Here is a 25134-nt window from a genome sequence, read left to right as displayed (position 1 = left end):
CTCCACTTATGATTCTGACCCTACCAAGGTTTAGTTCATGCTGTTTGGATAAGTTTGCCACACAGACTCTGCCTTGACCCACTCCCTGTTTGCATTGCCTGTTCAATCAGACACTGGTGTGCAAAGCCTGCATCTGTGTTGCATTTTATTTAAAATAAATTTGTGTGGTTAAAATCTGTCCTGATGTGTGTGCCATAACCCACATCTCCACTTGAATGGATTGGTATGGTTGCTGTCAAAATATCAGTGCACCATGTCCTGAAGCAACAAGCCAGTGATGAATCAGGTGAATATGGCAATTCTGAGCAGACCAACAGTCCCTGACTTTGACAGGCCCTTTTCTAGTTGCTTATGTAGGAAGATTTTCCTTTTTGGCAGCCAAGAAACTGAGGACTGCTAGGGAGGGAGGAAAGAGACAGGGAGAGAAAGGAAGGAAAGAAAATGGAGAGAGGAAGGAAGGACATTTAAAAAGACATAAATCTCTTTCCCAGGTGGAGGTGATCTGTTATATCTTACCAGGTATTTTCATTTGAATAAATACTTCCCATTTTCCCAGGCACAGCAGGTACTTTTTTATAATTGCATACTGTAGTAATTTTTCTAGATTTAAAACAGAATTTAAAAAGTGTGTCTTAAAATATTAAGAGTTAAAAAGTGGGCACCAACCATCCCCAATGTTACATATCAGTCTTTGACTCCAATATCAACTGGCAGAACTAGGTCTTAACGTTCTTTGTGATGGCCAGAAGAATGGACACCTGCTTTATTTCTGGGGGGTAAAGTATTCCAATGAGATGGAAATGGAAACACACGTATACACAGGATAGACAGGAGGCATGGATAATCCCATAATATTCATTATGGGATTTTTTGTGTGTGCAAAGCCATTCCAAACCCATTCTGGATCAAGTCACCCTTTAGGACTCGCTGTGCCTAAATATTTTTTGAACAGTATTCTGCCTTTAAAAATGCGAATTTGTTGCCTGTAAGAATAGTTTTGACAGCTGCAACATCATGAAATTAAAACTGTGGCTACAGCTTGAAGACTGATGATCATAGAATAAGCCATATTAGGAGATGTGTTTAATACCTAAATAAAGTTGAATCATAATAAGCTAGATAATGCACTCAGGAGTCTAGAGAAATTCCTGTATGGGGACGTTTGAGTGATACGGAGCAGAAAAAAAGACAAGAGATACAGAGGAAACATTATGCACAGTCATAGTGAATAACATTTTCCCTTTCATAAATTCTTAAATGCAGGATGATTGAATGAAACTCGGTGGTAGAAATAAGAAAGTATTTTATACAGAACTCAACTGAGCTGGAATTTGCTATTAGAAGCTGGAGCAATGGCTACCCTAATAGCTTGTTTTCAAAATAATTTAAATCAATTCAGGGAGAGTAAGGATAAAATACAGCAGTTGTCATTCATGAGATCTGCATATTTATCTGAGATGTAGAGATCTTGGGTAACACTCAGGTACGCTATTGCACATATGCTGCTTTGAGATTTCCAATATATCTCTGGAGGATTCCCTTCCCCAATTAGGGCTATCTCTTGACTAATTAACCATAAGTCTCAATTGTAGTTTTGCTAAACCAAATTGTAATTCTGCAAGTTGGAGTCCGTTATAGGAGAAAGTGGTTAGCTGCAAAGTTTCTAGAGTCAAGCCAAATAGTATCACCCATACAAAGTTTTAATGCACCTTTCTTTATGCCTCCTTGCTAGTCCACCTTTACTAGTTTATGCACAGTGCTAAAGGAAATCAGTCCTGATTGTTCTTCGGAAGGACTGATAGCGAAGCTGAAGCTGAAATACTTTGGCCATTAAATGAGAAGAGAGGACTCGTTGGAAAAGACCCTGATGTTGGGAAAGATGGAAAGCAAAAGGGGACTACAGAGGATGAGACAGATAGTATCATCGACGCAATGAACATGAATTTGGGCAAACTCCGGGAGACGGGGGTGGGATGGGGGCGGCTGGAGTGCTATGGTCCATCGTCCCGAAGAGTCGGATACACCTTAGCGACTGAACAACTACCGTCATGGGAGAGTGGTCCAAGGAACGAGTCTTGCTTTCACGTCCAGCTTTTCAAAAAAGAATGCTTTATGGCCCGTCAAATAAATGAACAGGCGTGCCTCGACCGGAGCTATTAGGCATGAAAATCCAGGGTGAAGCTTCCTTATTCAGAGGCGATGTACCTCTGTATGTAAGTCATGTAAGCCAAAGAGCGAGAACAGCTCGGTTGTTTCTTGGGTCTTCCGCAGGGATCTAGGAAGAAGCGTGCTGATCTGAGTCTGCTCCAGCTTTTCAGACGCCTCCCAAAGCGAGTTTTTTCTAGCTCAGTGTTTCTCAACCTTGACAATTTTAAGGCATGTGGACTTCCAACTCCCAGAATTCCACAGCCAGCAATGCTGGCTGTGGAATTCTGGGAGTTGGAAGTCCACATGCCTTAAAATGGTCAAGGTTGAGAAACACTGTTCTAGCTGAATTCTCTCGACTGCCGAGATAAGACGCTATTAAGTAGCCGGCCGTGCTCCATCAAAGTCCGCCATTTTTCCTTCCCCCACCCCCCGCCCAGTTCGACTGCGCGGCGCGAAGCCCACCGTGACTCCGGAAGCAAGAAAGAGGCTTCGCGTCCCGCGGTCTACCAGGGAAGGCGGCGCTCGGCTGTCACGGCCAGGGGAGGCGGGCGAGCTTTAGGACGTGGCAGAACCAACGTCCGCCGCGGTCTCGCGCGGAAGGGGCGTCTGGCCAATGAGCGTAGCCTGAAGGCCGAGGGGGCGGGCCGTCATGCGCGAGCGAGGAAAGGCGCGCGGTCCGTCCTGTCCTTGCGCGGGCGCGCGTTGATGAGCGAAGAAGGCGAAGGCGAAGGCGTAGGAACGGACAGGGAGGCTGATGGCTGCGGCGGCGCGTTGGGAGGTGGTGCGGAAGCCTTCGCGCAGGGGAGCGAGCAGTGGAGGTGGCGGCTCTATGGGACGAAAGGCACTTGGAGACGCCAACGGAGGACGCGGTCTGGCCTCGTCCAGTGAGTGAGGAGGACAGACACACAGTCGAGCCTCCATATTCAGCGATAGTCTAGCTGTGCGAGTGGAAGGAAGGCAGGCGGCTTGCCTGCCTGCACTGGTTACATAGAACTCTGCTTTAGGGTTGTTGTTTTTCCCGAGGTGGCAAACAAGGGAAGGACTTGCCAGTTGGCAGAAAGGAGTCTAGCCACGTGCTGGAACGCAGTTTATGCTTTTTCTGTGGCTCTGGTTTGGGTTTTTTAAGCCCAGCTCTGGAACAAATTCCCTGCCACCGAACGGACGGAAGGCCTGGAAGGGCAGAGAAGCAAGCAGAGCTCTTAGAGACCCTTCCAGTTACCAAGTGAACGTTGCCCTGTCCTCACTTCTGATAGGGCGGGGGTAGGCAACCTTGGCTCTTTTATGACTCGTGGACTTCAACTCCCAGAATTCCTGAGCCAGCCATGCTGGCTCAGGAATTCTGGGAGTTGAAGTCCACGAGTCATAAAAGAGCCAAGGTTGCCTACCCCTGTGATAGGGGGTCCTGATGGTGCATGATTCTGAAACATCGGGTCGTTAGTTGGCTGTTCAGAAGCATTTCCCCTCTATTTAAAATTGGGTATACTTTTCACAGATTTGTTCTTTCTACATTGAGCCAAATGGTGAAATATTCTGGGACCTTGTAGGAGCATGTAACATGCAAGAAGAAATATTGCTCTGTAACAAAAGCACTTGAATATAACCTTTTCAAAAACTGTGGGTCTTTTAATGACACCAAATTTATTTTATGCAATTTTTTTTTAGCCATGTACATAATGCATTTAACAAATTAGATAGTCATTTGAGAAAAGTATTTAGATTACACACAATGTTGGTTAACGTTAGTTCCCACTTTGTGGCTTAGTTTATGGCTAATTTATTTTTTCAAATGTATTGTGTTTAAATCTAGAAAGTGGGTTAATTCTATAACTCTTAGATGTGTTGTATCAACACAGGTCATTTTAGTAGTCAGGCTTCACATGTCTCTTTTTCTATTCTCATAGTTCCTCTTGCTACTTCAGAAACTCTCTTTGAACTTGGCTTTGAGAAAACAACAAAGAAGCAGAATAAAGAACAGGTGCCTCCACCACCTGGACGCCAGCAGCAGAAAAAGCAAAACTCTGGAAAAAATTCTAAGAAAGGGACAGCTGGAGACAGTGGACAAACCAAGCAAATCAAAAACCGGACTCTGGAGGATGCACTGAAAGCAGTCAGTGTCATTTTTCCAAAAATTGTCTCTTCTGTATCTTTGTATTATATTGCAAATTAGAGGCTACCTCTGAAACAGAGAAGGCAATGTATTGAAAGTTTATTCTTCAGCTAGTAATGATACTATCTGCAAGTCTCTAATTGCAGCTATGTAGAAACAATAGTAGTTGACCCAAGAAGAATTATTGAATGCAAATAGTTGATGTGCAGTTTAAGTTCACTCTTTTTCTGCAAAGGGAAGATAGATTATTATCTGGAGTTAGAGTATGGTTACCAGTATTGTATTCCAGCTCAGGGTAGCAAGGATTGCAGAAGGACTTTGTAATGACTTTTCTTTCTCAGCCAAATGTTATTTATTTAGGAAAATTTTGTGTGTATTTGTCTTGTTTGTTTACAGAAGAATCAATCCTCATACTGACACTTGTTTCTCCATGGAATAAGTTACATATTTAAGAGCTGTATAGCCTGCATGCCCCACAGCTGTTCCAAAAGTTGTTACCAAACTAATTTATAATTAGGACCAAAGAGTATCATTACTAATCACATGAAAGGAAATTACAATTGTAACTAATCTTGTTTTAATAATATATAAATAAATTGTTCTTTGCCCAATGTTATTTTTTTTTGCTTTTAGTTTTATGCTTGTTACAATTCAGAGCTTGTAATAATTTTGTTTTGTAAATATTCATTGGGGTTTTCTTTAGCTTTGTTGTACTTCACCCAGAGTCAGTTGTTTGAAAGATGGGCTGCAGTATAAATATGAGAAATAGAGTCAGGTTTAGTGTTTGTTTTTGCCCTATTTTATAATTATCATCTCCCAATAATGTCATTCAAAGGCCACATATAGTTCTTATTTCATAAAGCAATTCTTGTTGCTGCCCAGTTTGCATTATAATTTTAGCCCCCCCCCCATCTGCAAATGAGATTTAGATTAGGTTGACAGTTCTCACCTTTCCAGTTTTTCACTGTAACTTTTTTTTAAATTCCAGCTGGATTTATCAGAACTCCAGAGAGAACTTGATAAAAGCTTGAATTTGTTCCCAGAGAACCCTTCGGTGTGGGTGAAAGATTTAGCTGGATATTTGAACTACAAGTTGCAGGCCACGAAGAGTGAGCCCACCCTCAGTCAGCACCCTCATGGTTGGTGGTACCAAGGGAATAATGTTGCTATCATTCAAGAATGGGAATACTGTTATTAAAATAAGCATGAATGTACTAGAGGTAGCCGTTAAATTGTTCTACTTGTCCTTTCTGGGAAACAGCAGCTGTTCCTTTATTCAGTCAAATCACTTTAGGTGATATAGAATTATCTTTCATCAGCTTTGTTTGACTCTCCAGCTCTAACAGGACAGCCTGACCATAATAGTTAATGCCTTAGTATACTTGCAATTGAATTACTTTGCTTAGAGCTATACAGAGAAAAATGGAATGCAGAGGTTTTCAAATTGCAGAGGAAGGGGGAGTTGGGGGGGAACCCCATTTGGTCCACTCGGCCTAGATGTGTGCTGTTTTTGATGAGCTGCTGGGGCTGTGATATCTGAGATTGAAACCTCAGGATATGTTAGTGTTTTTGCACTTGCAGCAACAGCTCATGCAATGGCCTCAACCTGCTTTTGAGCGCTATGCAAGGTGACTTGGCCCGGATCAAGGCATTCCTGCCTAGTTTTACCTTCTTTCAAGAGCAGCTTTTCCTGGGGTTGTTTCATGTGGTTCTGATGATCAATCTGCATGCCTACTCTGGACAGCCTGAGTGCCCAGGCTGTCAGCCTTACCCCCCAAAAAAACTCAGGAGGAACTACCCTTCAAAGAGGAAAAACTGAGAAGAAATGGAAGCACTTTCAGAGTGCATTCTGGCAGTTTTAGTTGGGGGGAGGTCTCACAGATATATTATGTTAGGGATAAGGGCACCTGTTGTAATTAAACGTTTCTGCGATTGAAATGAAAATACAACGCAACTTTCATTTTGGCCTCTCCTCAACTTGTGATATGATCCTGCTGAAGAAGCAACTATACTGTAATAATCTATATCACAACATCAGTGGTGGGATTCAGCCAGTTTGCACCAGTTCGGCAGAACCGGTAGCTAATTTTTTGTTGTCTAGGCCCAGAAATAGACCTCCGGAAGCGGCATCCACTCAGAGAACTGGTTGTTCACGTATTTGAACCCCACCACTACATAACACCCTAGCACGTTTGGGATGTGCTGCTCTTTTTCAGAAGTGGCCTCCTGATCACGCCCCAGCTCGGATACTTGTTTTAAGCATATGTAAGGAAAAGTTGTGGTAACAGTGTTCTGACCAAATAGATGCTAACTAAAATCTTGATCTTGCTATTATTTATATTTTTGGCTGCAGACTATCCCTACTGCCTGGTGAATAAAGAACTAAGGAGCATTATCAAGTCCCTCCTGTTGAAAGCTGGAGGTGTCCTGGAGCTTTTCTTTGACCATTGTATTTACACAATGTTGCAAGAGTTGGACAAAACTCCTGGTAAGATAAGAGTAGAGTATAGATCAGCTAATATATCTTGGGATCAAAGCTTCTGCCATGTAGGCAGAGGACACCTAAACAAGAGTAAGAACAGGATGCCGGTTTCTTTTACATGTAGCTTATGGCAGGCAGGTCATTTTTTCAAGAACTTTGCATTTTGAAAATCAGTTATAAAAGAAATGGAAGCATAAAGTTAACTTCCTAACAAAGAATGTAATGGAGGGGGAAAGTGTTCTGCTGGACTTGATTTTTTATCATACAGTCCTGATACAAGCAGTCTGAGGACCAGTTTTCAGGCCTAGGAGGATATGTTAGCTGTGGCATCAGCAAAAGGAGCAAGAAAGATTCAATTGAGGAATTTAGTTAGAGTACTCACTGGAATGCAGAACCAGAGTTGGTGACCATAGCAGAACCACCAAGATGAAAAAACAAAGAATCCTATTGTGTTGCAGTAATGAAGATCTGAGAACACAGTGAACCCTTAATTTAAAGGATGCTTATTTAGTGAATGCAATGGACCAAGTTTTTGTCTGCACATCTCAGCAAATGATAAGCATATGCTGAATTTGAAGAAGTCCAGACAAGGTGATTGAACCTTGGTTTTATGAAATCTGCAGCTATTTACATCATTTCTGTAATGACACAATTTTGAAAATGATGTAATTTGTTTCAGTTTACATCACTGAGTAACGGTATGATTGCACAGTAAAAATATAATTTTGTCATTTGGTTAATGATATCATTGTGGAAATGGTGTAAATTTGTCTGCCAAAATCATTGTGCAAATGACATCATTTGCATCCTTTTTCCTAATGATTACACAGATAATGCAAAATTCCACCGTGATGTATATGGCAGTCCTTCAGATTTGAAGAAGACGCACTGTCATATGGTTCATCTGTGGACATGGGGGTGGCTCTGTAGTCCCAAACTGAAAGTTCTAACTCTAGCACAACAACAGCACTAGAAGTCCATTTTTGTAGTAACTGTAGGTGTTATTCCATAATGCTGATCATGGTTTTCTGTCACTTTTTGGCAACACCAAAAAGTGAAGCATATGGCTTGCTGGAGGGTTCTGTCAGCAGCTGCAATGTCTAGTTCCCTTGGCTGGATGTCACAATAGAATAGAGTTTCTTTCACAGCGCCTTGCAGTGTTTGCATAGTCAACCTCAAGGTTGGGAGGAACTCAACAAATTGCAGTCGGCACCAAGCTGGTGGGAATAGCCAACACTCCAAAAGATAGGGTCAAGATCCAGAAGGACCTTGAGAGACATAAACACTGGGCCCTATCCAACAAAATAAAATTCAGTGGTGAAAAAAGTAAGATTCTACACTTAGATAAGAACAACCAAATGCACAGGTATGGAATAGGCAGTACCTAACCCAATAGTAGTAACTCTGAGAGGGATCTGGGAATCCTAATGGACAATCACTTAAATATCAGCTAGCAGTGTGCTGCAGCGGCCAAAAAAGCTAGTGCAGTTCTAGGCTGCATTAATAGATGGATAGTATCAAGATTATGTGAAGTGTTAGTACCATTTTATAATGCCTTAGACCACCTTTGGAATTGCATCCAGTTTTGGTCGCCATGATACATAAAAGATGTTGAGACTAGAAAAAGTGCAGAGAAGAGCAACAAAGATTGTTAGTGGATTGGAGGCTAAAACATATGAAGAATAATTGCAGGAATTGGATATATCTAGTTTAATGAAAAGAAGGACTTAAGGTGACATGATAACAATGTTCCAATATAGGAGGGACTGCCACATAGAAGAGGGGGTTAACCTGAAGGTAGGACAAGAAGCAAGGGATGGAAACTAATCAAGGAGAGAACTGACCTAGAAATAAAGAGAACTTTTCTGACAGTACGAACAATAAATTAGTGGAATGGCTTACTTCCAGAAGTTGTCTGTGCTCCATCATTGGAGGTTTTTAAGAGGAGATTGGACAACCATTGTCTGAAATGGTATAGGTCTTCTGGTTGAGCAGGAGATTGGACTAGATTCCAACTCTGTTATTCTGTTAAATAAGATTTCACTCTACTTTTATGTTTATGACAAATTAATGGACTAAGAGTGATGGCAGAAATAGCACATTTTCACTTACTAGGAAAGCAAGATTCACATCCCAAATTCAGACAGATTTTTTTCTGCAGAGGCTCAACATGGGCTGCAAGGACTTCATGTCCAATTTAATATATCCTATGTGCCAGTGACCTAATTGCCTTATCTTTCAGGGGAGTCACTGCACAGCTACAGGATCTGCATACAGGCTATATTACTGGACAAACCTAAAGTTGCTACAGCAAACTTGAGCAAGGTAAGTTGACAGGGGTCTACTCTTCTAAAAAGTCTGTGAGTAACATATTCAAGATCATATCTGTAAAACTGAATATTGGAAAACTAATGTACTGTGATCCATGGAATGCCAAATGGATTGACAATTTTATGCCTGAGGACACCATGTTGGATGAGAGCAGTTAGCAAGAAGCCCTGTGAAGCAGAGCAATTCCAAGAGAGTTGCTTTGCATGCTTTCTTGCTACAAAGGTTACGTTAAAACGTCTTTGCCTTTTCTGTTTCAGTATCTTGAGCTGTTGAGATCCCACCAGAATCAACCAGCCAAATGTCTGACCATAATGTGGGCCTTGGGGCAAGCTGGTTTTGCTGACCTTACAGAAGGGCTTAAAGGTGAGAACAGCAGGATTTTTATATTCATCAGGAATGTTTGCTTTTCAATGCCCTGACATTCATGACAGCTCTTAAATATTTTAATCTTTCCGTATGCCATTAGTTTACCACTTGCATTTATGTATTATGTAAATCCTGCTCGCCTACATATTTCTAAAAGTACCTGATGTGGGCAGAAATAATAAAAAACAAAATTGACCATTCAGAAAGAGTCTAGGAATAAAACTTAAAGAATCTTGCATGCTTAATTCAGAGTAAAGAAAAAAGATTTTCAAACTAGCTAAACTTGTTTTGTAAGTAACATACAAAGAGCAGTATCTGATAAGGAATCTAATCATAGCTGGGTTGATACTTCTCCAAAGAAGTATTCTTCATGTTCAAAAACCTCTTCCCACATGTTAAGTGGGACAATCCTGTTAAAGGTTCTCATACATTAAAATAAACATGGGAAAGTTCCTGACTGTACCCTAACTTTGGCCAGCTGAGTCTCATCCCTGTGCTAACTCCTTCAAAAATAGGCACTTCAAGTGCCTACGCTGAAATAGTGTTATGCTCCACTTTCAGCTTTCACAGTGAAAAAAAAAACAGGAAAAAGATTGGTACATCAACAACAGCTGTTTAAAGGCAGGTCAAGCAGCTTAAATATGTAACTTTTAGAGTTATACTTGCCCATGTTTTTAGGGGAGTCTTATATCCAGCAAGAGAAGTGGGAAGAGCAAGCGGTTCCCAGCAAGTGATAAGACCCTCTTATGTTCAGCCTCTTTTCTTTGGGAAATAATCTGCTACATGTGGATGAAGCTGTACTCTTTGGAAACAGAATTAGTCTATGCCTGGGATGAAAATTGCTTAGGCTTATCCCACTGTTTTTCAGTGGACAGTGCTGAACTCCCTCATGGAGGAATGGAAAGTTATGAGTGCAGCATGTTTTCCCCCCTCCCTCCCCCCAAAAGTACTTTTATGTCCCTTTTTTTCTTAGTGTGGCTTGGCATCATGCTTCCGGTTCTGGGCATCAAATCTCTCTCTCCATATGCCATCAGTTACTTGGATCGGCTGCTGATGTGAGTTGATGTATAACGGGGAGTGCTGTTATTGGGAAGCATTTGTGCATGTTGACTTTGCTATCAGGTTATTTGATCCTTCCCTTTACCATTTGCCATAAAGGGATAGACTAATTCATAAATCGGTTTAACTTTCCTAGAGGCTTCTCAAGCAACAAAATAACTAAAGAACTGTTAGTCCATGTTTCCTTTCCTTTTTTATTTCAAATACAGATTTAAAATAGTGTGTGTTTGAACTTTTATCAGTTCCAGTTCACTTGTTTCTTTTGCCACCATGTTTTCGTCTGTTTTGTCACAGCTTAAATGTTTGTGATCTCTTGCTCTATAGGGAGCTGAGTCTTGCTCCTGTACTAGGAGGGCTGGGACAGATTTCACTGATAGAGGTGAATCTTGGTGATGCAGAAGGAGGGAGGCCAGGATGCTAAAAGGTCTGATAATTCATCTACAGCAGGGGTGTCAAACTCAGTTTCATTGAGGGTCGCATCAGCATTGCGATTGCCCTTGGGGGGCTGGATGGGTGTGGCCTACTGGGTGGCCGTGGATGGAGTGGGTGTGGCCTACTGGGTGGGCATGGCCAACTCTACATCGTTCGCATCAAGGGTGCCTGTGGGGGCCTGGGCAGGAGTGGGACAGATCTGAGGGTCTCTGGTAGAAAGGGGTGGGACCGGGGCAAGTGCCAAGGCATGGTCCATTTCTTCATTCCTCACAAAGGGTGACACCTCCCCAGCATGCACCCAGGGGGCGGGGCCGACGCAGCAGGGGCTGGTTCCTCGCTGTTTCCAGACGGCCTTGTGGAGCTAAGACTGAATGCGTTTCAGCATAGATGGCCACTGCAAAATTGTACATTGGCTCCCGGCCGGCCAGGGCCAGGGCCAAGGCAGCGGGGGCCGTTCCCTCATTGTTTCCAGGATGGCTTCGCGGGCCACGTGAAACCACTTCGCGGACCGCATCCGGCCCCCGGGCCTTGTGTTTGACATGTCTGATCTACAGATTATTAAAGCCTTTCTGCATATGTGTTATTGGGAATAATTCTGATCATGAGAGAATTTAGATGTGGAAGAATTTGGAATGAGATTGACTTGATGCTGATAGCCAGGAATCTGAGGGCAGGCTAACCATGCTTTCTCTTTGGCAGGATACATCCTAATTTGACAAAAGGGTTTGGGATGATAGGGCCTAAAGACTTCTTCCCTCTTTTGGATTTTGCATTCATGCCCAACAACTCTTTATCCTCCAGGTATGTCAGCCAAAATGAGAATCATATGCAATCAATCCATTTCCCCTGTCTCAGAAAATATTGCAGTGGGAATGCCTCTTCTGTGGAGGGAGGAACTTTGGGATAACAGTAGGGCAGAAAAAAAAATTGGGACGGGGCAAATAATTGCTGAGCCAGGGCAACATTTGTCCTTCATAGGAGGAGCAGTCATGTATTGCGCCAGCCAGCCAGCCAGCCAGTCAGTCAGTCAGATATCTTATCTTAAGAGGCTAAAACATACAAGGAACGGTTGCTGGAATTGGGTATGTCTAGTTCAATGAAGAGAAGGACGAGGGGGGACATGATAGCAGTGTTCCAATATCTCAAGCCACAAAGAAGAGGGAGTCAAGCTATTTTCCAAGGCGCCTGAAGGCAGGACAAGAAGTAACGGATGGAAACTAATCAAGGAGAGAAGCAACCTAGAACTAAGGAGAAACCTCCTGACAGAACAATTAACCAGTGGAACAATCTGCCTCCAGAAGCTGTGAATGCTCCAACACTGGAAGTTTTTAAGAAGAGACTGGACAGCCATTTGTCTGAAATGGTATAGGCCGGGTTTCCTGCCTGAGCAGGGTTTGGACTAGATGACCTCCAAGATCCCTTCCAACATTATTTATTTATTTATTCATTTATTTATTCATTCATTCATTCATTCATTTATTGAAAGTTGTTCCTTTGGTAGATAAACAGTCAAAGGAGATGATAGTAAATGTAAGGTAGAAGTGCAAGCAAAAGACACAATATTTGCACAAATGGAGCAGTAATAAGTAGGTAATAAAAGTAATAAAATAAAAAAGACACAAACCCATTTTCTGCAGCCTTATGTTTCTGTTCTTTATTTTTTTCTTTTTGATACTTTTTCCATAGAAAGATGAATTATCCCAACTTCAGTTTTTGACACCCAGAAATTTTACATATTATTTCTTCAGGATTTTTTTTTATTGCAAAATATATTACAGGCACAAAGGTGAAAGGAGTTGTCAGGTGCTAAATAACTCATATTACTGGTGATTTTATAGTCCACCAAATCCGGTATTTTCTACAGTCATTTGTTTTTTCTTGCATTTTGATGTTATTCTTATGTAAACTTACAAAATTGAGGTGCAAAAGGAGGCAACAGTCACTGAGTTTGTCCTTTGGCACCTGCCAGCCCACGGGCCAGACACATCATCTGGAAGCCATGCCCACCCCATTGCCGGCAATGGCAAAACTGTCCCAATACGTTGCACGTCATGTAACGTCACGAGTTTGACATGTCTGCTCTTGAGCATCACTTGTAGCTTTAAAAGAGTATTTCTTGAATTCCCCAGCTATCATGGCTGGCTTGGGAATACTGGGAGTTGAAGTTCACACATGTTAAAGTTGCCAGGTTTGAGAAACACTCCCTTAGAACAGTGGAGGCCATGGCATTTTTCCAACATTCCTTCATGTGAGGGAATGATTGCAGCATTGTTGAGCACAAAATATGTTTTGGGCGGGTTGATGAAGGAGGGAAGGTGCAGTAAATGAAGAGCCATCCTAAAGCCCCTATTTCTTGATTTTCTTCCTGGTATCCTTGGAAGATGTCTGTAGCAGAAATGCACCTTTCTCATTTTGGGACATGGTTGGACTGATACAGTTTGCTTTTTTCTTCAGTCTGCAGGAACAGCTCCGGCAATTGTATCCCCGCCTGAAAGTGTTGGCCTTTGGCGCTAATCCTGAAACTTCCCTGCACACTTATTTCCCTTCCTTCCTCTCCAGGACCACCCCCAGCTGTCCCAGTGACATGAAGAAAGAGGTGAGGCTGAGAGGGGAACAGGATCAGAAGGGACAAACATACTTCGTAAGCAGTCAGATGGGCTGCAAAGTTTAGCCAATAAATAATTTGCATTAAAAAGTAGCACCCAATTAATTAGGGCACCATAGCATGTTAAACTGAAATCCTTCAGTGTTAGGTCTCTCATACAAGGGGCAATCTTTCCCATGGCTTATGAAGAGGATGTCTACTGTTTCTGCAGAGCTAATCCTATCAGAATTATCCCTAAGAAATTCAGAATTGTTGACTTGATCATTTAGATAATCAATTATATTAGTTCTATTAATGTGAGCATTTTAGTACCATTTGATATCTCCCAGCTTCCCTGTCAATTCAGTATCTGAGCAACTAGTCCTAATTATAGAACCTATTTCTTGTATCTGTGGCAAATCGGGAAAGAACAAAGCTAAAATTATTTGTGATTTGGTCATAATGAAATAACTGATACGGCTTGTATGGAGGGAGCTTCTTTTGGCAGGTTATCCAGCAGTAGAAGTGAGCTGAAGACAATCTAATTTTAGTCCATATGAATGATATTATCTGTTTCAGAAATTTTGTCAGAGCTCAGCCTTATATGCAATCTGTGGCCTTGAACATAGGAACAAGGAATATACTAGGGATGTAACTTCTATACGAGATACTTCCCTGTCTTGCAAACTCCCTGGCTGAGCTGACCAAACCAAGCTTTTAAGGCAAGGTGATTTCAGTATTCCACTTTGAGCTTGGTTTGTCTGGTGCAGCTCATACATGCTGTGTTAGACTTGGTATAACCATTATTCTAGACCAAACCCAGTTCATCTTAGCTCTCGTGCATGTTGCTGATTACATAGAGACGAAGAAATCGACACAGACCTTATTATGAAACGACAACTTTGGAAGACCTCATTGGAATAATAGAATAATAGAACAACTTCCGACCTGAATGTTGTCGGGAGAAACGGACCCATTAGTAAGAACATATAACGGGGTAAGTTTAGTTGAGTCCCACCAAGTCTCGTTATTTCATTGTTTTTGTCGTTTTATATTTTTGGTAACCAAAACAAGTACAAAAATAACTGCAAAATTATCTCAAGGTAGCAATCCAACAGCAAAAAAACCATCACAAACAGAAAAGCTCCATATGCTCTCTTGTTGTCAGCCTCTCTAGGTAGGCCAGACCAAAAAAAATCAATTCCTCAAGATGGCTAAAACTATTTTTCTTGAGATTGGCTACATTAACAGAGTCTTGCAAGTCTGGTTGTGCTGCACCTTCTCCCCCTTCTCGTATTTCAGTGAGTTAGGGAAATGTTCTGCCTGAACCTCTTGTGAACTCTTATCTGTTTTATTGTGACTTAAAATATTTTTTACCTCTTGTCACCCTAGTAATAGAACATGCATAACTCTATCCACATCATCTTCTTTTCATCTGGGTAAATGTTTTTAAGGCCTTCCAGACCAACAGCCATTTCACCCTGCTAGGATTAAGCCTGGACTTATTTTTTTCCTTTTCCAATCCTGATAGCACCAGGGCAGGGAGTCCATCTTGTGCTCAAACCAAAGAGGGAGATATTTTATCCCATACAAGCAGTTGACCTCCAATAGGTTCACATAGATGTTGATAAGGGAGGGAGGGCTGAGTCCAGAATTCAAACCAGAGTGTCTGAGGAATTGACCTTTTCTCCCTTCTCATCACAGTCTGGACTTACAGAGGAGAAACTTGACTGCAGCACAGTGTCCCCCATTCCCACTTTTTTAAGATTTTGAAAATGTATCTGTCTTAGTTGGCCTGCAACATGTAATTCATTTTTTATTTTTATAGTCCACCTTTCATCCAGGAATTCAAGGTAACATAATATTTCCTCTATTTTTTCCTGCAAAATAGGTTAGATTGAGAGACTTTCCCAAATTCACCCAGCAAGATTTCATGGCTGAGAGTGAACCTTGCTGTCCCTGCTGCTAATCAAACACCTTAATTACTATGTTACACTGACTTTCATTTTTAATCCAAAATTATTATTTTATTTTAATGTAGATTTTACAGGTTTTAAAATTCATACAGGTGGTTATCCCCTCTTTTGAATCAGAAAGAACTTTAGGGAGGTTCAAGATAAGCTTATGAAGCATTTCATTCATTCATTCATTCCATTCAATTTCTATGGCCACCCATCTCAGTCAATGACACTTAAACTTAGATGAAATCAAGTTGTTTCAGCCAGACTGTTTTATTTACTGAAGTGGTCGTGGCTTGAGAGTTCAAGGCTCTCATTCTTTTAATTCGAGATGCTCATGGGACAAGCATCTTTTCTTGGCGTGAAGTATTTGCTGTTCTTTTCAACGATACTGACAAAGGAAAGTCACCATTTTAGTTTACCGAGACACGAATACGAGGGAAACAAAGGTGTCTCTCCATCTACACATTCTTACTCTAAGGACGTTTTTAGCGTCCTACGTACGGGCTTGAGGTCCTCAACTCAAGAGGACTAAGTCTACATAACAAACGTAGGTATGCAAACCCCGTCCGGAACCATACCTTGTGTTAGACCTGGGAAGATATATCTCTAAAGCTCTGATGCTGGCATGAGGCTTCCCATGTTAAGGGTAGCCTTTTCAAGAAGCAGCATTAAAATACCCTTGTATTTTTCAATGTCCCAAAGGTAGGGAAGAATTTTCCCATTGAATGTGGAAAGCATTTTCTGGTACAGAGAGATGAGAAACTTGATAAATTAAGTCTGCTGTCTTAAAACCTGTAATATTACGATTGCACTATGACTGCTGTTTGGAAATGTCAGTGTCTAATCTTTAGTCCTCTAAGAATTATTCTGACTTGCCCTGTGTAGCTCCTGAACTGTTTGACCGAGTGCCTCAATCTTGATCCTCTCAGTTTCAGTGTGTGGAGGCAATTATACATCAAACACCTCCCACAGTCAAGGTAAGAATGAAAAAGCTGCTACTTGATCACATGAGCAACTTAGCCATGTTGTATTTTGCATGATACAAAGCTAATTTGTCTTAATCACAAAATCCAGTAATCATATTCACATAATACAATTAGATCTGCTTGCTGAATCAACCCATTTTTTGGATTAGGATAATACAGTGCAATGTAAACTAATAAGGTGGGTTGATGTAACACTGCCACAAAACCAAAGTTAATCAAGATAAAATCAATCAAACTCCACGTGGTAAGCAACTGCCAGCTTTTAGCTGACTTAATCATTCAGTAAAATGCATAGCAATTTCTTCCTTTTTATATACTGTTGTGAATGGGCCTTCCCTGTTTCCACACATTCTCTGTTCCAATATCTGAGTTTAGGAGACAGAGTTTTTAAAACACCTCACTGTTAATATTTTTGCTTTGTTTTTTCAGCTTGCTCCTGAATCACTTCTTGGAGACCTGGGGCAACACTACCAAAAAGGTTTGTGTCTCTTTTTCCCCCCAAGGAATAGATTTTTCATGGGAGACTTGAGAAGGGTAACAAATATCAAAAGAATATTTATGTGTGTACCTGAAAGGCAGATTGATTCAGTGCAAAGGAATCTGTCTATTTTAACATACTAAGAAGTATTTGTTGAGATACTAAAATTTAATTTGGTGTTTTATATATGGCTAAAACCAATTAGAAAATGAAAAGATATATTCTCTGTAGTTTGTGACTGAACTGAACAGAAGGAGTTCTGTTTGTGCCCACTTGTGAATGTGACTCAGAGATACTAAGATCAAACAAAGTGATGTATCTTGAAAGCTTTATGCAGATGAGCTGGTAATAGTTCCTTTAATGAAAATACATGGTTATCCTATCTATCTGTCTGTCTATCTATCTATCCATCCATCCATCCATCCATCCATCCATCCATCCATCCATCCATCCATCCATCCATCCATCAAATTTATATAGCCTCCCATTTCACCAAAGGCAACTCAGGACAGTGCAGAACAGCCAAAGATAGCAACAGATATAAAAACAACATATATAAAAGTAAATGTTATAAAAATCAAATAAAACCTAGACAAAGGGAGGACTGATTGCTTCTGTACTTTACTAGACTTTTTCTTTCCTAGGTGCGAAAATCTTTACAGGGAACAGTTCATTCATTCAGTGTCACAAATGAAGAGCTGGCTATGAAAGGACCAAACAATGTTCAGGACGTAGCAGCTTGTAGAACTGCCTGCGAGGTAATTTATTTGCTTATGGAATGGCGCACATTAGCAAACCTATATGGATGCTTGTTTGCTTCATTCTGCTTTACAGCATTGCTTCTTTGGTTCTGTTCTTTAGAACCTGCTGCTGAAGATGAAAGCCAGTGGGTTTCCTTGGCCACGGCTGATTTTAATCCTCCTTATATTTACTGCTGGATTTCTAATATATGATATCAAGACTCATGGCTCCTTCCAAGGTTAGGATTTGTTTCTGGAGGCATGCAAGATGGTGCTTCTTTTCTCCCCATAATAAGACTGAAATAAGGCATGAGTTTTACTGTAATGGAAATCTTTCATCTATTGTTTTGTTGTTGTTTTGCAGCTTCTGCCTCTGCACATGTCCTTCGATCTTCTGGCATCCTGTCTGTATCTGAGCAAGCCTGGAACAAAGTTTCCCATTTCTCTGTAAAAGGATACAGGTCAGTAATACATTTTAGCTGTTTTAGCAAAGAGAGCAGTTTATAAGAGCATTCAAAACCACAGACAATTGAGAGATTATTCCATCTGGCTGGATGATGCCTTTGAGGACAATTCCTTTTTCAAGGCAAAGCCTCATTCCACCCCCTCTCTCTCCCTGCAGCTGGCTAGAAGCAAATATACCAGTTTACTACTCTCAAGTGGCAACAGTTCTCGGACCCAATTTGGAGCTGGCCTGGACCAAGACAAATGAAACTGCTATCTATATCTCTGGGAAGTGCTCTGCTCATTTAGCCTGGCTCAGCAACCATCTCCTTAGGCTCAGTGAATGGGTAAGAATGCTGCTGCTTTTGGCTGTCCAGCCAAGCTTCATTAGGTAGAAGTTGGAAATTAGGAGTTGAAAACAGGGGAGAAACGTAGAGTTGTTAATGTCCAGAAGCACTGAGGATTTCAGAAAATAAGAAGGAAAAAAATGAAGTTGGGGCTATGCAGACCATACTTTGGGAGAACAGGAGTCCTCAACCTGCAGTCCACGGCCTACTACCAGGCCATGGCCTATTGGCCACCAGGCCACAGAACAGGCTGGCCAATGCACGCACTCATCCCCACTCATGCTAGCGCCACTGCTGCTATGCAAACAGGGCACTGTGTGACAAAAATAGGGCGCCGCTGCTATGCAAACTGGGTGGTGCACGGCACAAAAACTGGGCGGTGCACGGCGCAAAAATAGGGAAAAACCAAGCATTGGGCGGCACGAAAATGGGAGAAAACCAGGTGCCGCGCAGCATAAAAACAGACAAACCAGGCGGCATGCAGTGCGAAAACCAGGCAGCGGGCAGCGTGAAACCCAGGTGTCGCATGGCGTGGAAACAGGAAACCAGGCGGCGCATGGTGTGAAAACAGGCAGCGCGAAAACCGGGTGGCATGCAGTGTAAAATCCGGGCAGTGCACAACACGAAAACCAGGCACCACGTGGCACGAAAATGGGGCAATGCTAGCACCCACATGGCAAAACCAGCACAGTGCTAGTGAGTGTCACATGAGCGCTAGCCCCACTCGTGGCCCCATTTGTATGCGTGCGTGCATAAAATGCTTCTCTCCCCCTTTTTCTCCGGTCCGCCAACCGAGAAAGGTTAGAGACCTCTGACATAGAAGACAAGGAGGAAGTATCAGGGGCAACAATGAAGATTCCATTGTCATGCCTATTCCTGACAGAGAGGAGTTACATCCTTTCGTGTTTTCATTCCTTTTGCAAAGAAATGTCTTGAAGGGAATGTTGGTGTCTTCGCGTCTTTCCCTCTCTGGGTGGGATAATTTGCATGGTGTGTTATATCATTCTTTGTTTGATGTCCCTAGAGTGTTGGCCAGTGATAATCCTGACTGAAAATGATGGAATTTATAGTATAGCACTTCTTGTGGATATTAGATTGTGGTTGATTTATATTTTATTGTTATACTAGGAGGAATATTGGACACAATAGACATCTGCTGTTGATTGCCCTATGTCATTGGCATATAAATCAAAATATTGGCCTGTTGAACAATAGGAACCTGGCACATGGCCATTTTCAAACTTATCAAGTGTTGAGTATTTTATAGCATGTTAAGCCAGTGAGGAGCTGGTTGGTTAGTAGCCAATCTTGTAAACTGCTTGACTGAGCATCTTTATTTTCCCTGTAGCTTCAGACACAGTTGCCAGATTCTGTGCTATATGCTGTTCAATACCTCAGAGAATTACTGCTGTTCCTCATGCGAAACTGCTTTCTGCCTGTTGTGGACTATATTGCTGTGTCATTGGACGGAGCCTGGAAAATGTGGTTAGCTTTCTGCAAGTATGCATTGTCTATGTGTCTTTGGGCCCCAGACAGAACTGATTTTAATTCACTTTGGCATGGCTAGTTATATGTTTGCTAAAGCTAAATAGGAATACAAGAGTATTAAAGTGTGTAACAGAATTATCTGAGGATCCCCAGTTAGAGAACTATCTATTTAGTGAGGCACAACACAGACTCAATGTATCCCAAAAGAAGCATTGAAAAAAGGCAGTTGAGGAGAAACAGCAGACTGGTTATAGCTATAATATGAGGGTGACTAATGAACTCTAAATGCACTTAATGTTTGCAGGTTCATGAGTTTCTTGTTATAAAATTTGAATACAAAGTGTGGATTTAGTAAAATAATCTGGTATCCTGTGCATTCCTATGTTTAATTATTTAAAATATCCCAGCTTCTAAGGGTAGGAATTTGCGAAGTTTGAAGATATGTAGGCAGGGCCTCAGAAGCTGATTTTAATTCTCTGGAATCGCAATTATTAGAAGTGGCCTTCAGTTTTTCTTTGCATTATTTCCTTGTCATGAGAGGAATAAATGGTGCAAAATGATATTAAACAGATTTGCATTTTTTTTCTGTCTCTGTGTCACCAATCTGTTCAACCATATGGATTAGTAAAGTTAAGCTTCTGGTCTGCTCATTTATCAGGATGGTACACAGACATTCCATAGTGGCTTGTGGGCACATAATCTCACTTTGTTTAGCAGAGGAGGTCAATTTATAGTCCTCCAAATGTTAAATTCTCAATTCTTATTAGTCCTAACCAACATTGCCCATGGTAAAAGAAGTTGGGAGATGGAGTCCAAGGTCATCTAAAAGTCTACAGATTACCTACCCCCGTTAAGGTAACAATATATTATAATTATAGTACAGAATAGCTCTTAGAAATGAAGGACTTTCTGATTTCAGTTCTTAGTCAGTATTAGGGCCAGTTAAAAAGGAATTACTTTTAACCATCATTAGGACCAGTTAAAAAAAACCTGATCTTTCTCTAGATGGTTGGCAATGATTTTGACATGTCTTCTGGCTAAGCTGGCAAAACTTAGATCACTATTAGAGAGCCAGTTTGGTCTAGTGATTAAGGCACCAGACTAAAAACCAAGAGACTGACTTTTACTTCTGTTTTAAGTATGAAAGCCAGCTGGGTGACTTTGGCTAGTCATTTCTCTCAGCCCAACTCACTTTACAGGATTCTTGTTGTAGTGAAAATAAGAGGGAGGCATATTAGATATGTTTCCCACCTTGAATTATTTATAAAAATAATAAAGGTGTGATAATGAGGAGCCAGATTGTTGAGGGTAATATGATGACTCTGTAAACTGCTTAGAGAGGGCTGTAAAGCACTGTAAAGTAGTATATACGGTAAGTCCAAGTGCTATTGCTATGAAAAAAATCTTAAAAATTACTTAAGAAAGACTTGAGCTATTTTATTCTTTCCTCTGAAATCTGGATGAACCAGAACTGCAAAATATAACTGAAGAGTCAGCTGCTTACCAAAAATGTCATTAATTGAAATGTGAGGTCCAGGTTTACTCTTCTCCATAAGGAGAGAACAAGCAATGCTTGATGCATTCCAGGCAGTTTATGGCAGGAAGAATATTGAACCCAATCTTCTTTTCAGGCAGAGGTGGAAGCATTGTTCCAATTATAAAAAGAATACAGATATCAGAAGTTAAGGAAAACACATGGTAGAAACAGAATTTAATTGCTGCCATTACAATAGGAAATGATAATTCTCGATTATCTTGGCTGAGTCATGCCTTCTTTTAGGTGGGGTTGTGGAACAAAATCTGGCTATTGAGAAGATGACAGGACCAAAGTGTACACTTTTGAGAGAGGTTCTCCATCTCTATCTTAAAATCTCAGTTTTTTGTACTATTGCAGCAATCTAATATGTAGGTTGTAGAATTCATGGAGCATCTAAATTTCTTCAACTTACTTTCAGTTAAGTCAATATCTGCAGTTATCTCAGTTTTTTGAATGGTTCATGCTATGTCTGTGCAGCCTCAAATCAATTTCTGTTTCTTCTTTTAGTGGCGAAGGGTCCTGGACCTGCTTGAAAATGCATCTAACCAACCTCATCCATAGAAGAACCTGTATGGACGTCCTGTGTTGACACCGGTAATTCCTGACCCGACAAAGGTATTAGAGATCCGTGGTCGTCACTAGGATCCGAGTCTTCGACTTTTACTTCAAATCCGATGACGACAGACCTACCGATTTCGTCCTACATGGTTAAACGAATAAGAAATCAGACTGGTTTCTTGTCGTGTTGAAACTGAACTTGTAGAAGCCCAGAGCTTCCCAGACCAGATGTCTCCAAGCTCCCAATTTACTGTGCTGTCAGGCTTGTTCTCAGCTGAGCTCCCAGGCAGCTGTTGGCAGGCTGTTTCCTTGATATGACTGTCCCAGGCTACAATGGTAATAACAGCTTTTAAGAGAGCAAGGTGTATCCAGCAATTATTTTGGAAAAACACTTCCTATTTCAGTAATATCTCAAATAAATTGGTTGCTGGGTCAGTGACTTACTACCACTTTATGCATGGAGCTTTTCCTTTTATTCTTAGCTTTTATCATAAATGTGCCCTTGAAGTTTTGAGGCAGTCCTACCGTCTGGTTCTCATATTGAATGCTACCTTATTGGTTTCCTTCCCATCTTTATTGTATCTGAGATATTTCTGGTCCATTTCCCAAGGTTGTACTATTACTGTTCCTCAAAGCAATTAATATGTTAATTTCTTTATACTAAAAACAAAGGGTCTTGGTCTTTCCCCCAAAATGTGTTTGCCTTACTGAATTGTGGAACAGACAATGCAAAGGAGGGTGAATACTTCACTTAGCAACACAAATTGGCTGATGTGGAGGAAGTGGGACATTTCTCTTGGGAGCCACATTCCTCTGAGAATAATGTGTAGCAGTCTGAAATAGATGAAACTTAAGTAGTAATACGCCTAGAGATGAACATGGGTGGGCCCCTTGTTATCTTCTGACACTTAACTTCTGGCTTTTTTTATCTCTATTCCCATTCCCAAACAAGACAGATTACTCTTGTGAGAAATCTGAATGAGGAACAATAAATCATTTAACTGAGGTCTGAATTCTGAGGTGTATGTAGGCTGACGGTCAGATATTCCTCACCTCCTGGTCTGAGTTGAAACTAAAAAAGAGAAGGGATGGATAAGCTAAGTCGGTCTCCCAGCCAGTCTGTGAGTGGCATTTTGTTATGCTCACTCCTTCCCGAATGCTTTGTTTTGCTGTAGTCTCTTCAACTGAATCAGTCCCTTGGAAAGGCCATTTTAATTTTGAGGTGTGACTTATCCTATATAACCAACTCTGCCCTAAATATCTTGGTGAGCTGTTGGCTCTCTCAGCTGAGAACTTTGATATATCTGTATGTGTGAAAGTATGCAATGGGGAAATAATAGGTTAGAGATTGGTTCTTTTTGGCCTGTTGCTCCTACCTATCAGTTGGTATCTCAGCCTTTCTTGAACTGGTATCCTCTGGATGTACTGGTATACACTTCCAGTTGTTTACAGCAGAGCAGAATATCTTTTTTGGATCAAGGGCAAAAGCCTCTGAGCCTTGAGTGGTGTTCCAAAAAATATGCCACACTAGGACAAAGAAGTGATGCCACCAAGACAGACACTGTTTGGTTTTATTTCACTTTACTTAATATGCCTCCTCGTATATTTAATAACTTCATTATTTTCAATGTGCTTTGAAGACTACAATACTCAAGGTTTCTGAGACCCACAAATTATTTGGTTGTATATTTCTAGTCTAAATATGTTGACTGGGGCTGTAATCAATACCGTGTATCTGGGATGCGGAAAGGAAAGCTGGTTATGCATTCACAATTCGGTTGTAAAAGTGAGTCAGCTATAAAAGTGAGTCCTGTGCAGCAGCACTTCTCTCCCTTTAGCTCAGCAGGCTTATAATGGTGGACCTGGTCATGACAATTGTGTGAGGCTCTTGTCATGTACAATAAAGGACAGTGTATTTGGTTACATTACTTGCTTTCATGTCTGTCTATGCCATCTGCCCCTTTCAAAATGTCTTATAAGTCTATATTATTTATTAAGATTTCTCACTGCCCTGACATTCTTTTTTTTAAAAAAGTTTTTTATTTATAATACAATTAAAACAAAAATGGACATACGTGGCATTCCAGAGTAAATATTCCTAACAATTTGTTTCTCGTGATACAAAAACTTAATACATCATCCTTAACCTCTATATAAACCTCATTCTTTTACACAATACAATTATATATACAGTTATATGTACAATTATATGTATGTTTCAATCCTATCGTTAGCTTAAGATCCGAGCGGTTCTCCTTGATTCATACCAGCGGTAAAATTTGTGCCAGATTTCAAAATATTCCAGTTCTGTCTTATCTTTCATAGCCATTGTAAGTCTGTCCATCTCTGCACATGATAAAATTTTATACAGCAGCACTTCTCTCCCTTTAACTCAGCAGGCTTATAATGGTGGACCTGGTCATGACAATTGTGTGAGGCTCTTGTCATGTACAATAAAGGACAGTGTATTTGGTTACATTACTTGCTTTCATGTCTGTCTATGCCATCTGCCCCTTTCAAAATGTCTTACAAGTCTATATTATTTATTAAGATTTCTCACTGCCCTGACATTCTTATAAAGAAAGGGTAAATTCTGGTATAAGGTCAGATAAAAGCCACAGTGTAAAGCACATGTGTAATTCATTTTATTTCTTCCATACACAAGGCACAAGCAGCTAGTTATAGGAGTTTTGTACTGCTGTACCATGCATCAGCCCCAGAAGAAAGGGTGTTGCAGCATGTCCTTGCCAAGGTCCATCTACATTCAAGGGATAATGAACAAAGTAGATGTGCATAAATGCTAAGATTCTGATAAATATAGATGGGCTTCCACAGAAACTGATAATCTAGTGTAAAGTGCAGATCTAATCAGGAGGTGTTATGTGATAGGTCTGGATGGGAAGGAACAGACTCAGACTCAACCCTTCCAAGACCGAGTGGCTGTGGCTGCCGGCGCCCCGGCATAGTCAGTTGGTTCCATCGCTGTCTATAGGGGGCGAATTCTTGGCCCCCTCAGAGAGGGCGCGCAATCTGGGAGTCCTCCTGGATCCACGGCTGACACTGGAAGATCATTTGTCGGCCGTGAC

The 25134-nt window shown here is 41.1% G+C and overlaps 1 protein-coding gene across 1 annotated transcript; it reads left to right on the top strand.

Annotated features, from left to right (window-relative positions):
* The first annotated feature begins 2832 nt into the window (after nucleotides 1-2832).
* TMEM214 (transmembrane protein 214) lies at nucleotides 2833-22079 on the top strand. Its single transcript, XM_015814835.1, has 17 exons — nucleotides 2833-3032; nucleotides 4050-4255; nucleotides 5244-5394; nucleotides 6609-6743; nucleotides 8980-9062; nucleotides 9326-9431; nucleotides 10408-10489; nucleotides 11625-11726; nucleotides 13380-13521; nucleotides 16356-16447; nucleotides 16886-16934; nucleotides 17579-17692; nucleotides 17796-17913; nucleotides 18039-18135; nucleotides 18297-18465; nucleotides 19814-19965; nucleotides 21998-22079. The coding sequence occupies exons 1-17, from the start codon at nucleotides 2903-2905 to the stop codon at nucleotides 22077-22079; spliced, it is 2010 nt and encodes a 669-aa protein (XP_015670321.1). The 5' UTR covers nucleotides 2833-2902.
* Nucleotides 22080-25134: the final 3055 nt, after the last annotated feature.

The sequence above is a fragment of the Protobothrops mucrosquamatus genome, unplaced genomic scaffold, assembly GCF_001527695.2.
Source record: "Protobothrops mucrosquamatus isolate PMUCROS unplaced genomic scaffold, P.Mucros_1.0 scaffold286, whole genome shotgun sequence".
Classification (NCBI taxonomy): domain Eukaryota; kingdom Metazoa; phylum Chordata; class Lepidosauria; order Squamata; family Viperidae; genus Protobothrops; species Protobothrops mucrosquamatus.
Note: the sequence above shows the minus strand (reverse complement) of the source record. Positions and strands in the feature narration are given on the sequence as shown.